A 16,492-nucleotide genomic window follows, 5' to 3' on the forward strand; every position below is an offset into this window, starting at 1 on the left:
TGTTTTGTTTGTTTTGATGTTGTGTTATCTAGCAGTGTGAGTCACAGTGGAAAGTTGGAAACACAAGAAAGAAGTTTGAGTGTACGCGGCAGGGTGTTATTTAAGCCTTGCAGATGCGATACAGAATGAAGATGTACCTGTCCATATATATAAGTAATTGTGTACCTCTTGAAGCAGTGAGCTGAGGTGAGGATCCAGCAGCTGCTGATCAAAGTGGCTCCACATACCAAGCGTCCATCTGCCTGAGAGCCCCGTAAACGCACAGCTGCCTGCCACGGCCAGCCACCACTACGCCATCCACAAACACACATAAACACACTATGAGCATGCTAGTACTTAACATTTAAACAGCTCTCCACATAGTCTTCTCATTCTGACCATATATACAATTATTTTGAAATGTGTCATTTGTTATGGCATCGATGTTTATATACAATTTGACCCTCTTTGCTTACCGTAGAGAGTTTTCTCCTCCTATAATTCTCTTCTGACGTGTGTGAGAGGGTCTTAGACCACACATGGAGCCAACTGCCTCTGAAATGTATTACAAACACAAATTTCTATAAAGCATGCATGGGTGAATCTGTTAAGAACATCTGCCTTGGTGCTGTTTCACCGCAAGCCTCCTGCAAAACGTTGTATAACACTTGCTGCTATTAAGAGGCTCTGCTCCTCTTCTCTCGCCTGCACCTTTACAGTCTTCAAAACAAAAAAAGGAATAAAAATATAAGAATAATATAAACAGAAATTGTAGTGACTTTCCCTATAAACAACTTTTATTTAGTGCTGGACAATAATTAATTGATTGATTGTGAAAGAGATTAATCACATCCAAAATAAAATTTAGACAATATATGTATGTGTATATTTTATATATTTATTTTTATATGCTTATATACAACCACATAGAAACAAAACTATGCAAATCTATTTTGTTACATAGACATTTTAAGTTCTATATATTCTTTACATATATAAATGTATCCAGTATGTACTGTTGAAGCTGGCTTCTGCTGATGAAACTGCAAACTATCTTCAGTAAACTTTCATTTAATTGAATCTCTGACTTCTTCATCTGACTAACTGGTGATTTTTGGGTTAAAACTGTCAGTTCGCCAATTTTTTTATCTAACATTTTCTAAAATATATGCATGCATTATATTATTATATGCATGTAATATAATTATTATTATATGCATGTATTTACATAAATCTACACTGTACACACAGATATATTATGTCAAAAAAAACTTTTATTTTGGATGCGACTAATCACAATAAATTTTTGCCCGGAACTACTTTTATTATATATAAAACCACTGTATTTAATGGCAAAATGGCACTAGTGGCTTGTGGAAAATGTGCTGTTTAGATGCTCACATGTCTTATATTTATATCTTTGTGTGCTTTGAACGTGTTTTTGCTAGCTTGATTGTGTCACTTTGAAACATAAAATATATAGCATAAAATGCTACTTGTATTCCAGACAATAAATTACATATATCTTTAGAGAGTATAGTGACAATAACAACAGATTATCATTAAGTATTATGAAAATATGGCGATGCGGTGGCGCAGTAGGTAGCACTCTCGGCTCACAGCAAGAAGATCGCTGGTTTGAGTCGGCTGGCGTATCTGTGTGGAATTTGCATGTTTCCCCATGTTCTCGTGGGTTTCCTCCAGGTGCTCCGGTTTCCCCCACAAGTCCAGAGACGCGGTACAGGTGAATTGGGTAAACTAAAATTGACCTTTCGCTAAGCCCCGCCCTCCTTAGTTACTGTTGCTACGCCTGTCAAGCTTTCGTGCCTGGCACGGCTTTTACAATGTGTATGCACCGGTGTCAGACATTGCCAGGGATATAATGTCCTTTTTGGCGAACAGGTGAGATATCCGAGAACGCCAGACAAAAAAGGAATGCAGTATGCATTACAGGAGTATATTAACGACATAATAGACAACCGATTAGAGAATAATTTAATAAAAATTGAAGCTAGCTTAGCATAGCTGCCTCATATGCTGACCATTCAACAGCTTAGTTCATGCACAGCAGGAGAGGTGAAATTTTTAAATAATCTAATAATAACAAATTAAACTGTCATTTCTCTATTTTTAGCCAAAAAGGCTGATAGACTATTGTTGTGCAATGAAATATAGCGTTACTAACCGACGAGGAAACACGCACGGACAGTGCTTCTACATAGTTCATTCATAGAAAGAGCAGCCAGAAAGGGGAAATTGATGGACTTGTGCCAAATATTAGCATCATTGACCTATAACAATGTACAGTAAGTTACCTATTACTGTCAGTATGTTTGTGTGCTCATTATAAATTAATGTAAAACTGCTGGTGGTAAAGTATATTGATCGCAAGTGCTCAGTTTGTGATCACATCTCTGTTTTGTTCTGTTGATTTGTAATTTTAAATATTCATAGCTTAAAATAGATGGAAATATGAAGTTCAGTAAAGTTAGCAACAGATTTGCAGATTCGTATTTTCTGGATCAATAACTCATTATGACATATTCGCTATTAGTATGACTAACGTTACCAGGGGCGTAGCAACCGGGGGGGACGGGGGGGACACGTCCCCCTCACTTTTTGGAAACAGGTTACTCTGTTCCCCGACTGGCCCACACGTTTTATTTGACCTAGCGGCCGCAAGTGTTCTCTGATTTGTTACTTGATTTGAGTGAACGATCACTCAGCCAATCACAGCACCAATCTCTTCAGCGTCTGCCACGAGCTTCATTCATTCACATTGCAGTCAAAGTCCGGGATGACGCGGAAGGGAGCAACAGCTACAGCTGGGTAAATCACGGTAAATCACTGACTTTACAGAATCCTACTTTTGTTCCGTTTCGAAGTGAGAACCGTAAAGTCCCTGGTGCTGGTGTCTTGTCTGGCGCTGAGCCAGAGAAAGACAGCGGGGTTAAGTTGGTTTTGTTTTCGGTATTCCTGACACATTCAGTGACAGACGGCATGAACTAAAAAAACCTCTCACCCTGAAAACATCTAAACTGTATTCCCTACAAAATGACAAAGCTGGTTATGTTTCACAGCTGTCTTTTTCTTTTTTCGCTCGATATTACGAGCACTGCTTGAGCAGTCGCAATATGCGTTTAGCCAAAGAGGGCTCGCGCTGAGCTAAGCTCTCAGTAAGGGACCGTCGGAAAAGTGCTTCTTTTTTTCGTTTTTTTTTTTCCGAAAACAAGACCAACTTAACCCCGCTGAGAAACACGTGTTATTTTATCACAGTTATGCAGACTTTTTACGGCCTATTGCTTAATTTATGATTTAGACATGTAAATACACACAAGTACTAGTAAAACAAGAACTTTAGCGTTTGAAAAACACACAAGGAAGTCTAACAATCCATTCAAATATAATTTGCCGATGTGTTTTAATCATATCAGATACACATACTGAAAGTAACTATAAAGTTGAATCTACTCCTTTCTACGTTCACCAACCACTTACTTGCATGTATTTGGGGAGTAATTGGTGAATTTACATGTTGAATCCTACGTGTTCTGCTTTTATGAATGATGCATCGGCCGCAAGTACACATGGATGTCCATCTCACGTTATATGTGTAGTATCAACTTGAAATGTGTTTGGTTCTGTTTATTTATTGTTATTATTAATATTTTGTAATTATTTTAGAATTTTGGTTAAAAGATTATTAAATAAACTTTATTGCTAATAAATCATTAATCACTTTTGGGTGACCATACAGCTGTCCCCCCCACTTTTAAAATGGCTGTTACGCCCCTGATTACACATATATAAAAACATATATGCAACATGCTGCATATTTCAAATATTGTCAAAATGGTTGTCTATATATACTACCACCAACCTTTGGAATTACAAACTTGCAGATATACACTGCTGGTCAGAAGTTTGGGGTCAGTAGGATTTTTTAAAATGTTTTAAATAAGCTTCTCCTGCTCACCAAGACTGCATTTATTTATTTAAAAATACAGTAAAATGTGAAATGTCATTGCACTATATAATAACTGTTCAAAAGTAGTTTATCATTTATTTTAATCATTTATTCCAGTGATTTTAAAGATGCATTTCAGCTTCATTACTCCAGTCTTCAGAGTCACATGATCCTTTAATATTAATTATTAATATTAATAATATTATTTTATTAATATTATTATTAATAGTAATAGTAATAAAAGCAATAATCACTGGAGCAATAATTTTATTTTAAACTACATACAGTAAGAAAGCAGTTTTTATTAAAATTGTAATAAATATTTAACAAATGTAAAAAAAAAAAAATGCATTTAATAAATGCCGCCTTGATAAACAGAATACATTTTCTTTAAAATAAAAAAAACTGACCCCAAACTTTTGACCGGTATTGTATGTTCAAATTTATTATCTATAATTCTATTTATATACTGTATGTTCAAATATGGCCATGTATCAGATTTGTGACAATATATAGTACAACACCTACAGGTAATTACACAAAAATGTGTTTTGCTATTGTGTCATCTGGGTTTAATGAAGAAAGCAGGCTGGATTAACATGCATTACGCTTATTAGATTTATAAGGAAAATAAAGCAGAAAGAAGTCTAAGTGAATAATACAGCACAAAAAGTCTACAGTAAGTGCCAGTGATCATGCTGAGCCAAACCACATCCTTTAGAGTAGACATAACACACACACTCACACACACACACACACACTTCACTCCAGCACTACAACAACTATAGATCTTCTCAGGTAATGGGTTCCATCTTTCTTTTAGATGGCTTTTTTTTTTTACAAATCAGAGTATAAACAGAACACTCTGCACATTTACCTGCTGCCGCAACATATGCATTACACCACTAAAATAAAGGCAGTGTTTTATACAATCTTGCAAATTCCAAGTATTTAATGTGCCTTACAGAAACAGATACATTTAGTAATAAAATGTTAAGAATAGAACAAAATGTAGAGTACTAAAATGCTATGTATACAAAAGGATGGATAGAAGCATGTAAACTTACAAAAATGTACACTCACCAGCCACTTTATTAGGCACACCTGTCCAACTGCAAATTTCTAATCAGCCAATCACATGGCAGCAGCTCAATGCATTTAGGCATGTAGACATGGTCAAGAGGATCTGCTGCAGTTCGAACTGAGCATCAGAATGTGTAAGAAAGTTGATTTAAGTGACTTTGAACATGGCATAATTGTTGGTGCAAGATGGGCTGGTCTGAGTATTTCAGAAACTGTTGATCTACTGGGATTTTCACGCACAACCATCTCTGGGGTTTACAGAGAATGGTCCAAAAAAGAGGAAGTATCCAGTGAGCGGCAGTTCTGTGGACGCAAACGCCTTGTTGAAGCCAGAGGTCAGAGGAGAATGGCCAGACTGGTTTCAGCTCATAGAAAGGCAACAGTAACTCAAATAACCACTCGTTATAACCGAGGTATGCAGAAGAGCATCTCTGAATGCACAACACATCCAACCTTGAGGCGGATGGGCTACAGCAGCAGAAGACCACACCGGGTGCCACTCCTGTCAGCTATGAACAGGAAATTGATGCTGAAATTTGCACAAGCTCACCAAAATTGCACAATAGAATATTGGTAAAACGTTGCCTGGTCTGTTGAGTCTTTATTTCTGCTGCAACATTCAGATGGTAGGATCGGAATTTGGCATCAACAACATGAAAGCATGGATCCATCCTGCCTTGTACCAACGGATCAGGCTAGTGGTGGTGGTATAATGGTGTGGGGAATATTTTCTTGGCACACTTTGGGCCCATTAGTACCAATTGAGCATTGTGTCAACGCCAAAGCCTAACTGAGTATTGTTGTTTACCATGTCCATCCCTTTATGACCACAGTGTATCCATCTTCTGATGGCTACTTACAGCAGGATAATGCGCCAAATCATAAAGCGTGAATCATCTTAGACTGGTTTCTTGAACATGACATTGAGTTCACTGTACTCAAACGGCCTCCACAGTCACCAGATCTCAATCCAATCTCTGAGCAATTTTCCAGTACCTTGTTGAATCTATGCCAAGAAGGATTAAGGCACTTCTGAAGGCAAAAGGGGGTCCAACCCAGTACTAGTAAGGTGTCCCTAATAAAGTGGCCGATGAGCGTATACTGTAGTTTAGTTAATGCTAATATTAAACCCCCCTTCCTCACAGCAACTCCTAGATGCTATTATGTTTTTTTTTTTTTCATTTGTAAAGCTTGAAAATTTCATTGAATAAAAAGCTGCATTAACAGTGTAGTTTACCTAAAGATTACAATTTACTCATCAGTTACTTGTCCTCAAGTTGCTCCAAACATGAGTTTCTTTCCTCTTTGGAACACAAAAGAGAAGATATTTTAAAGAATGTTGGTAATTGCGCAGTTTAAAGTTCCACTGTATGAAATTAAATATTATTGAAGGAATTACCAACAGCTGCTCAAAATGGCTTTTGTCTTTAACATAGACAAAACATTTAACTCATATATGAATGGATTTGGAACAGCCTGAGGATGAGTAATTGGTGAGTAGCCTATTCTAGTAAACTATTCCTGTTAATGTTCCATAACAGAAATACATTCATAGAGGTTTTGCTGACCATCCCAGTGTGACATGTTTTGGATGCTGTAGCAATGAGAAAAAAACAGGAGAATGTCCCACCTTTGACCCCAGGAGAATCCTGCTGTAACCCATAGTTACAAATAACACCGGCATCTTCACTATGGCGACAGTTGTGCATCCCGAATGGCTGTTTGATGCAGTCAGTCAGGGAATGTTCCCCGCCTGTACACTTTACATTGTCAATGTGGATAGGACCGTCGCCTTCCCCAAAATATGCCATTACACGAGCTTTAGCCAGCCCACTGCAAAAAGAATGACAGGGAAATTTTTACTACTAAAAAAAAAAATCTGAGAGACATTTTTTAATGGTTATTATAAATTTAAATGTTACATTGAAAACTTAAAGATGTACTAGAATTACTGAAATGACTAAAACAAAACTTAAATAAATACAAATTAAAGCTAAACAAAATGAAAAATGCAAAAATAACAATACTACTAAGTCATAATGTGTAAAATTCTGTAAATTAAGTGCACAGCTCTCTGGAACACTTGATTCTGATTGGTCAATAAAGCTTTATGTTTATTAAAAGAGTTAGTAAATTATTACTGCTTAGATCAATGTTTTATGTCTTATGTGTTGAGCTTAAGTGTTGAGTATGCAATAAACCTCTCGGGATCTATTCTGCAAGAGCAACCTGCTAGATTGTATGTACATTATTCCTTACATAAAACACCACTGTTGTTGCCATAACAAATGTAGTGCAAGTAGAGTAAAAGTATCTGTTGTAAATATTACTCAAAGTACGAGTAAAAAGTAGCCATTTTAAAAGTACTCAAGAGTACTGAGTATACGCTGTGAAAAGTTGATGCGTTTATATGCAGTTTGTGCAGGGATGTGTAAACGTAATATTCTGTAGTGCATTCAGTGATCTTCCTATATTCATTCGTTCCTTTATTTCTTTCCATTGTTTGTTTTTTCTGTCCTTCCTTCATTCATTCCTTTGTTTGTTCGTTCTTTCCTTCATTCATTTGTTCCTCCCTTCATTCGTTCACTCATTCATTTGTTCATTCATTATTTTGTTCCTTCATTTGGTTCTTTGTTCATTTATTCATTCATTCATTCATTCATTCATTCATTCATTCCTTCGTTCCTTAGTTTGTTCAGTCCTTTCTTGAATCCTTCCTTCATTCATTTTGTCCTTCCTTCCGTCATTAGTTCGGTCCTTCTTTCCTTCATTCCGCCCTTACTTCCATTCAACATTCATTTCATTTTGTGATTGTTTAAGGCTGTTTGGCAATTTCATTCATCACACAGTCGACATCCTTCATTTTCGTCTCTGGGTCATTGCGTGTAAAGATTTTGGACATTTTCAATGCTTCCAAAAGGTTTGCTGCATTTATAAAGAGCCCATGTCTTGGAGTTGTTCAGTATGATGCAATTTATTTCTATGTTTGGTTTGGACAGGAATTACAAGACTGATTTTTCTACTTTAGTCAAGCACCATAGACAAGAAAGATATAAAGTAGTGACAGAAAGTTGAAGGAAAATAGTGGAGTAAAAGTATCGATACAGCACTAAAAATTTGCTCAAGGGAAAGTAAAAGTACACATTTTTTTAAACTACTTAGTAAGTTCCTCAATTACTGTAATTTGAGTATTTGTAATTTGTTACTTCACACCACTGACCTTGACACACCTCACACAAATTCTTCCCATACCACTCATGGCATACCATCAATATATAGCATGCACTGCATTTTAGCCAAATCCTACTTAAAACAATATTGCCTACAATAATTTTCCACCAACAGTCAAACTATGTGTTTTTGATTGTGTACTTGTCTATCTGTGCCTACATGTGTGTAATGTGTGTTTTTCTTAATGTATTTATTATTTAGACTTATTGTCTTTCACGCATTACTGTCAACATTGCTAATAGTATATTGTTTTATTTTTTGGATTATGTTGTTGTATTTTGCACTGTCTATATTTTGCACTCTCTGGAGCCTGCACCTTTTCACTCCTCATAGTAAGTTACACGTGCTGCTGTTGATGTAACAACAAAAGTGATTTGATTTAATTTGATTTGATTTGATAATCCTAAAGTATAGCAAGGTACATTTACTAAGCTCAATACTTCAATACTTTGAACGTTAGCTCAAACAATGACACAATGAAAGGTCTGTATGAGTTCTGGGTGTATTCACTCAAGAGGAACATATATCGTAGCACACACACACACACATACACAGACAAGCACACCATATCTAACATAACACAAGTGAGAAACATCGCCAGCTCCAGCTGAGAGAACTGAGCTCATGAGATATAAGCATCAGTTACAGTGTCATAACCTGACCTCTGACCCCCCCTTAGGAGGTGAACGTGAGGGAAGGTGTTGATCACATTAGCGTGTGTAAATCTGACAGTCTTCTCGGTGTTGTAATCTGAGCTCAACAATAACAATAACCATTCAGAACTGAACTAATAAAAATCATATTTATTTGCAAAAAAGAAGCAAACTGAAATAGATCTAGACCTAGCTCAAATAGTAGAGCTTTGCAAAATGGCATCACAGCAATCACGAGTTTGATCCCACACTTAGCCATAGGTTATAATAACCTACTTAAAAAACAACTCATTTAGTCATCTTTCAGAAGTGGATATTCCGTGTGGCAATAAAACAGAGTCGAAGTGTTGTCATTATCTGGATTTCCATTACCCTGTGTTAATGTGCATTTTGAAGTATCAGATGTGAAATGAGTGATGGAAATGCAAAACTCTGAATAAACATCCTTCAATTTGGTGGATTAGGATTTTTGACTTGCATTGTTTACTGTTGGTTACTAGGTTACCAATACTACAGTGAGCTACTCTAACAACAAAATTTTAAAGGATTTCTTTTTCTTTTTCTTTAGTGAAATTTGAACAGATTTGCTTTACATTCAGATGGAAACCTGGCTACTCACAGTAATATATATATATATATATATATATATATATATGTATGTTTTTCAAGATGCCACAACATTATGAAAAAAAACAACAGGTTAAACTTTCAACAAGTAGGACTATATTGCTTTGTGTTTCAATATCTAAGGGCACCTATGATGAAAATCAACTTTTGTAAGCTGTTTGAACAGAACTGTGTGTAGGTATAGTGTGTCCACTGTCATATTGGAGTGATAAAACACAACAAGTCAATGCAAAAGGCATTTGTGAGTGCCTCCTCATTTTAGAAAGGCTTGGATAAACTCCACCACAAATATATGAAATAAACTTACTTGGTATTTTTGACTAATGAGCTATATCTCAGCTCATCCATGTCTGTTTCCATCACTGACTGCTGTTTATCTGATGTAACACATGATGAGAAGCAGACACGCATGTGAAACAGTGGGCGGGAGAAGCAGCTTATTTTCATTTAAAGCCACAGGCTACAAAAACAGCTACACTGTATTCAGACATCAAAACAGGCAGGTTCTGGAGGCTATAATAAATAATCTGATGGGTATTTTGAGCTGAAACTATAAAGACACATTCTGGAGACACCAAATGCTTATCTTACATCTTGTAAAAGGGGTAAAATAGGTGCCATTAAAACTCTATGGTAAGAGTTATTTAATATATGGTAACATTTTAAAATCATGTTAGACAGCACCTTTCCCTTTTGTCAATTTAGCAAAATAATCTGTCAATATTACACATTTCACAGATTTTCAAACATGTAGACATATTTTCACATTATACATTTTGTATGAGGTCTGATGGTTTATTGGCTACTGAGCCTGTTTGATATACAGTAGGTTACTTAGATTAAATAGTGTGTGGTGAATTGAGATTTTATTTGTTTTTTTTAAATGTATTGTCTTTCTGACGATAAAAGATTCAAACCTTAACTATTTTAAACTTTCAGGCCTTGCTTTGTCAAGCCAACATCAAAGAACATTTACATATCTTATTCGACTTGATTACTTCAGTCTGTGTATTTGAATGTGTGTATATTATATTATATTATATTATATTATATTATATTATATTATATTATATTATATTATATTATATTTTACTATGTTTATTTTACTATCTTTATTTTACTATCTTTATTTTACAGAGAAACTGTCTATTTGTGATGAAATGGCAGAACATTTAATGCTCATCAGGTGAAATACTGGTGTTACCTGTAACCCAACTGTCTGCACACCACTTCTGCGTCCCGATCCGTCCATCCATCATCGCACACTGTCCCCCACTGGCCACCCACCATGATCTCCACACGCCCCTCTCTTTCATTTTCTCCGCCCACCAGCCTCACAGGTAAACCTGAAGGACAGGGAAAGCAAAATAAAGAACATTTATCTTTGGTAGTGTGGTGGCTTAAGCAAAAACAGAATGTGCCTTATATGTTCTAAATGTTTCACACAAAAATTAAAATCTGCCATTTCAAAACTGTGTGTAAAAACTGTGAAAAAATATTTTCAAATGCAAATCCAAACAGATTTGGTTGACATTTACCTCCATTGTAAAAGCAAACAGACACTCACATTCCTCTAAAAATCTTGTTTGTTTCATAGAACAATGTGTAAGCATGTGTAAGAAGAAATACCAATTCATTATTTTTAAGATGGCAAATAAAACTTAAAATGAGAATAATGGCCAAAATGATCATTACTACAATTTTTTAAATCACAAAAGACAGTATATGGATTATGGCTGTGCGATTTGGGGAAAATATCTATTTGCGATTTTTTTTGCGACAGATATTGCGATTTTCTATTTGATTTACGATTTAATTCAAGCTTCAAGCTGATTTTAATTTAATTCAAGCTTCAGCTCAATAATCTAAAAGCCGTGGCAACAATTCTGTTACAGCTCTTTAAAATTTCCTTGACATATGGTGTCGTGGGGAGTCTTTAGCAACTAAAGGACGTCGTGACACAAGATTCAATCATTTCTTCTTGTATAATGGCATAGTTCAAGACAACCGATGCCATGTCTGCAATGCTTTACGACACCATCGCAGAAAGCCTAATATGTTTAATTTTCTGAAGCATAGCGGACTGGTTTTGAAGCACTTCACCTCAGATGTTATTCGTTATTTATATATATACATATATATGTTTTATATTGCAGCCTCTTAACTAATCGCAATGTTTTAAATTGCGATTACGATTCGATTAATTGCACAGCCCTATTATGGATTTTAGAAACTAGTTAAAGTCATAAGTAGCTGAAGCTGGCTAAATACCTATATATAAATATAAATAAATATATACATACAGCATCCACTAATCCTCAGACTTTAATAATAAAAAGAGAGCTTCAATGTCTGACAACCATGTTAATTTAATCACTAATTACAACTAGAAAATATACTACAATGTAATTACATATATTTTCCTGGGGTCAAAGGTTTTTGAGTAATCTCACAAGCTATAACTGGCTCCCTGGGGAATTCATTTGTTTGATATAGTTTATTGAAGCTAAATTGGGTCTAAAAAATCTAAAATGGTCCTCCTAAGGCTTTTATCAGACTTTTGTGACTTCACTAAACTTTCTTTCATCTACCAATAAAATATCAATACCAATAAAAAGTTCAAACCCCAAAGCAGTACAATTTCTGATCAAAGCTGGAAAGGTAGACTGAGTTTGGTATGATTTAATGTGTTAAATAAGGTCAGAAGTTGTCTGAATGTGGTCTTTGTGTAATATTCTATTTCTGTTTTATATCATCAAAACTTGTCATGTAATTTTTGTCATCTAGTTTGAATGTTGTTAATTCGTCGAGTTTGAGTACTGCTTTAGTGTGCCTTTGAGTGTTCAAACTGTGGATGAAGATAACTTTGTGTTAATCAAAATGATGAAAGTGTACCATAGATGTATACACTAGATATCAGATACCGACCCAGAGTATGCGTCAATAGTGCCGCCACATTATTACAGTGCTCCAAGGACAAAAGTCATTCAACCGCACTAGTCAAGACTAAAGCCAATCTGAAGATGCTGGACTTTAGTGCTGCGTATGCGTGTAGTAACAAGCAAACAAAAAAAAAACAAAGCATAAAGGCTGTACATTTCGTAGTTAAGATTTCGTTTTTTACATTTTTGTATGTTATGAACTTTTGTGCTCAACAAGTATTGATGATAATACAGTCACTTATTCACTATAAGGCAAAGTAGCACCAACTCACACTAAATACTCAGGTTATTCTAGTTTTGTTGAATAAAATAAGCAAACAATATAAATGAAACATGACAAAAAGATGCTGTGGTGCCTGAAACTAGTATTATTGTTGGCTAAGTGAACGGTTGTTCGTAACAGGGATTTAATAAGAAACAAATCGCTCCCTCCGTTAATATGAGAAGTAAAAGCAGAAAGGGGGTGTATTTCAGGACACAGATTAAATCAAATTAAACAGGGAGGGTGGATAGTGCATTTTCATGCACACAAACATACACTCTTTGTCCGCAATGCCCATGCAGTCACTTATAAAAGCGATGAAGAAAAGTGATGTAAAATTTTAATTTTTGTCATTTAAAAAAATATTTGCATACTGACCAACGGGAAAACTCCCAATCATAGATATATGTATCTATGTGTATATATCTCTCACTGTGGATGGCCAGTCCTCCACTGCACCTTAGTTCTGCATTCATTTCAAAGGAGCGCTACCCTGTGCTAAAATGGCGGCTCTATTGACGCATTCCTACATCTACATGTAGGAATGCGACATCTAATGTAAATATCTATTAAAGTGTGCTATGAGGGACTTTGCGTGATAAAACAACACATTGCCAAACACAGATGTGACAGATGTGATTTGTTTTTATGCTTAACAAATTTTGGGTTTAAAGAGATGTTTCATTTAGTTTCATTTGGTTGTTGCTAGACCAGATACGGTCATGACCAAAAGTTAACAAGAATTATTTATATTATTTATGAAATTTCCCATTTATTGTATCTATCAGTACCCCAACCCTAAACCCAGCCATCACAGTAATGTAAAAACAGTAGTTGTACTGAGTATTATTATGTTATTTATTAAATTTCCCATTAAATTGTATTTTATTAACGCCTACCTCCACGCCAACCCTAAACCCAATCGTCACAGTACTGTAAAAATATAAATTATTGTTATACAGTGTTACAAAATGATGCTATATTGATGTATCCACAGCTGTATCCTATCTAGACTTTACAATTTTCAAGCCAAAACTCAAGTCATTTTAAACCTACATGATTTTTTGATGATGAGTTTGGCAGATTTATGGGTTTTTATGGGTTTTTAAAATGAAATAAAGGAAAAAAAACTTACTGAAATGATTTTAGAGAATAGAGGAAATAAGGAAGGCTATAGAAAGAAAATTTACATCCACCTATTCGTGTGTGTAGCACAGTACGATGCATAAAAAAACACCTGGTGCCAGAGGGACAGTTTTAGGTTTCCACTCACAGAACACCTGTCTCCACTTACACATAACACACAGACACACACAATCATTCATCAGCTACAGACCCGTCAGCAATATCAGGGGCACTCTCAGTGCAAAGACAAAAAAAGCATGACTTTTTACTGGCCATAAATTACTGCATTAATTTAGTTGTGAATTTTTTTAGAATTAAAAACTGATAGTGACTGTGCATCCAGATTGGCCAAGTCATTTATGCATGCTCATGACCACATAATTGTGCATTAATGTGCCAAGAATAAACTGCCAAGACTTATTTCAGATTTACAATCTGATTATTATTACAACCACTTCAGTGAATTTTCAGTAACGCAGTGCATTGATTATCGCTCTACGACATATTCTATACATTAACAGAACTGCTTCATGAACATCTGCAATCCAAATCATTGCTTCAAAGCATGAAGTCCATTTCTCACAGTCATGTCTCGTTTGTCAGCACTTTTTTTATAAAATTAAATTTACGTCATAAAGCCTTCTGCACCAGTGGCACACACGTACACTCACATATGATAACAATCGGCCGCTGAAATGTTTTTTCATATGGTCTTTTCATCAGCTCTGTCTATGAGATGACATGAAAAACACTCCTAAAACCACACAGGAACACTCAGACACTTTTATTTATTTGGATTCACTGTGCAAATACCGTGTTTCTGCTGCGTGCATATTGAGAGAGAGAACTTGAGTGTTTGTATATATATATACTGGTCATCTGTCATCTACATATAAGGTTTTCTGGCATGCAAGTTAGTAAGAAAGAGAGGCAGAGTTACAGATATAGAGTAATAATTCAGGCGAATAGAATGACAATAGAAATATGATATTTTTTATGTCAATCAGATGTGACAACAAACATCTGAGGGCTGTGTTGATTTCTGCAGAATGCATTTAAATGTGATCAAATGTGTTAAACGGAGCTGAGAGTATACTGAGATGAATGACTGAAGGTCGGTTGTTCTGGAAATGGGTGGAATTACAGTTTTGTGGGCAGAGATTCCATGTGGACCCTTATGGATTCCATGTGGCTCTGAGGCAAATAGGAACTCAATTTAAGTTCATTCAGCAAGAAGGAAACATTATTCAAGCTCTGAGAGTTTCCCATAGAGCCAGACTCACCGCATTTTCATAAAGCCATCAATTTGACAGAGGAAGGCCAGTGGGTGGGTGTGTGTACATGTGCGTGTGTGTGGGCATGCATGTGTGTGTACTCTGTGTGTAGGATGAATTCCAAAAGCTATTCAGCAGGCAACACTTATGTAGAAATATAAAACATATATTGCAAAACATTTCCCCCAGACCTGACAAAAATGTTTAAATACATCCTAGTGCCTTAAATGATAATCCTAATGCATAGTTTTTATATACATTTATATATTCGGAAAAACTAAAATTTGGAGTGGCACCCGGTGTGTTCTTCTGCTGCTGTAGCCCATCCGCCTCAAGGTTGGATGTGTTGTGGGTTCAGAGATGCTCTTCTGCATACCTCAGTTGTAATGAGTGGTTATTTGAGTTACTGTTGCCTTTCTATCAGCTGGAACCAGTCTGGCCATTCTCCTCTGACCTCGGGCATCAACAAGGCATTTGTGCCCACAGAACTGCCGCTCACTTGATATTTTCTCTTTTTTTGCACCATTCTCTGTAAACTCTAGAGATGGTTGTGCATGAAAATCCCAGTAGATCAACAGTTTATGAAATACTCAGACCAGCCAGTCTGGCACCAACAACTATTTCACATTCAAAGTCACTTAAATCACCTTTCTTCTCCATTCTGATGCTCAGTTTGAACTGCAGCAGATCATCTTAATCATGTCTACATTCCTAAATGCAATGAGCTGCTGCTAAGTACCTAATAGTACCTAATAAAGTGGCCAGTGAGCATATGCTTAGTAGATATATACTCTAGTTTATTCAGTGCCACCCCAAAGGTGGCATAAGGTCTGTTAAAGTAGGTTTTGTTAGTTTAACATGTATATAGTGAAATTTTCAGTGTGCATTTGTAATAAAGCAACAGACACATCGTTACCTTGGAATTATAAGGTTTTATCTACGGTCTGACTGAATTTGAGGTTTTGAGTTTTAAAGATTCTTATAGCAAACAGTATGTGTATAAAGTTTGTTTTTTAAATAAAAAGTCTTAAAATGTAAACAACTTAAAAAAACATCCCATAATGTAAATAAGTTGTCATTTAATAAGAATATGTCAATAACTTAATTTTGAAAAAAAGGTCAGATAGAACCTTATAATTCTAAGGTGTCGACATGTAAACTGTTAAATGAGTCTTTAATGCAAATTTATGCATGTGTGTCCTAAATTTTATAAACTGAGACACTCCTTTGTCTTATTTAGAGTTATCCTAAGCAAAGCAATTTAAGTATTTAAGTAATAAGTGAGTTACATATATTCTATACAACATAGGCTTATTCTGAAAACAGCCCTATATAAGTTTCTGGAGCTC

At 35.6% G+C, this 16,492-nt stretch overlaps 1 protein-coding gene across 1 annotated transcript in view; it reads right to left on the minus strand.

Annotated features, from left to right (window-relative positions):
- prss12 (serine protease 12) overlaps nt 1-16,492 on the minus strand; it is a 91,348-nt gene that overhangs the window by 18,543 nt on the left and 56,313 nt on the right. Inside the window, exons 13-16 of the mRNA XM_056453484.1 lie at nt 10,745-10,886; nt 6,660-6,862; nt 456-534; nt 166-288 (exon numbers count right to left, since the gene is read on the minus strand). Of these exons, the coding sequence (XP_056309459.1) occupies nt 166-288; nt 456-534; nt 6,660-6,862; nt 10,745-10,886 (547 nt within the window). The remainder of the gene's footprint in view (nt 1-165; nt 289-455; nt 535-6,659; nt 6,863-10,744; nt 10,887-16,492) is intronic.

This window comes from Danio aesculapii, chromosome 1, assembly GCF_903798145.1.
Source record: "Danio aesculapii chromosome 1, fDanAes4.1, whole genome shotgun sequence".
Taxonomy (NCBI): domain Eukaryota; kingdom Metazoa; phylum Chordata; class Actinopteri; order Cypriniformes; family Danionidae; genus Danio; species Danio aesculapii.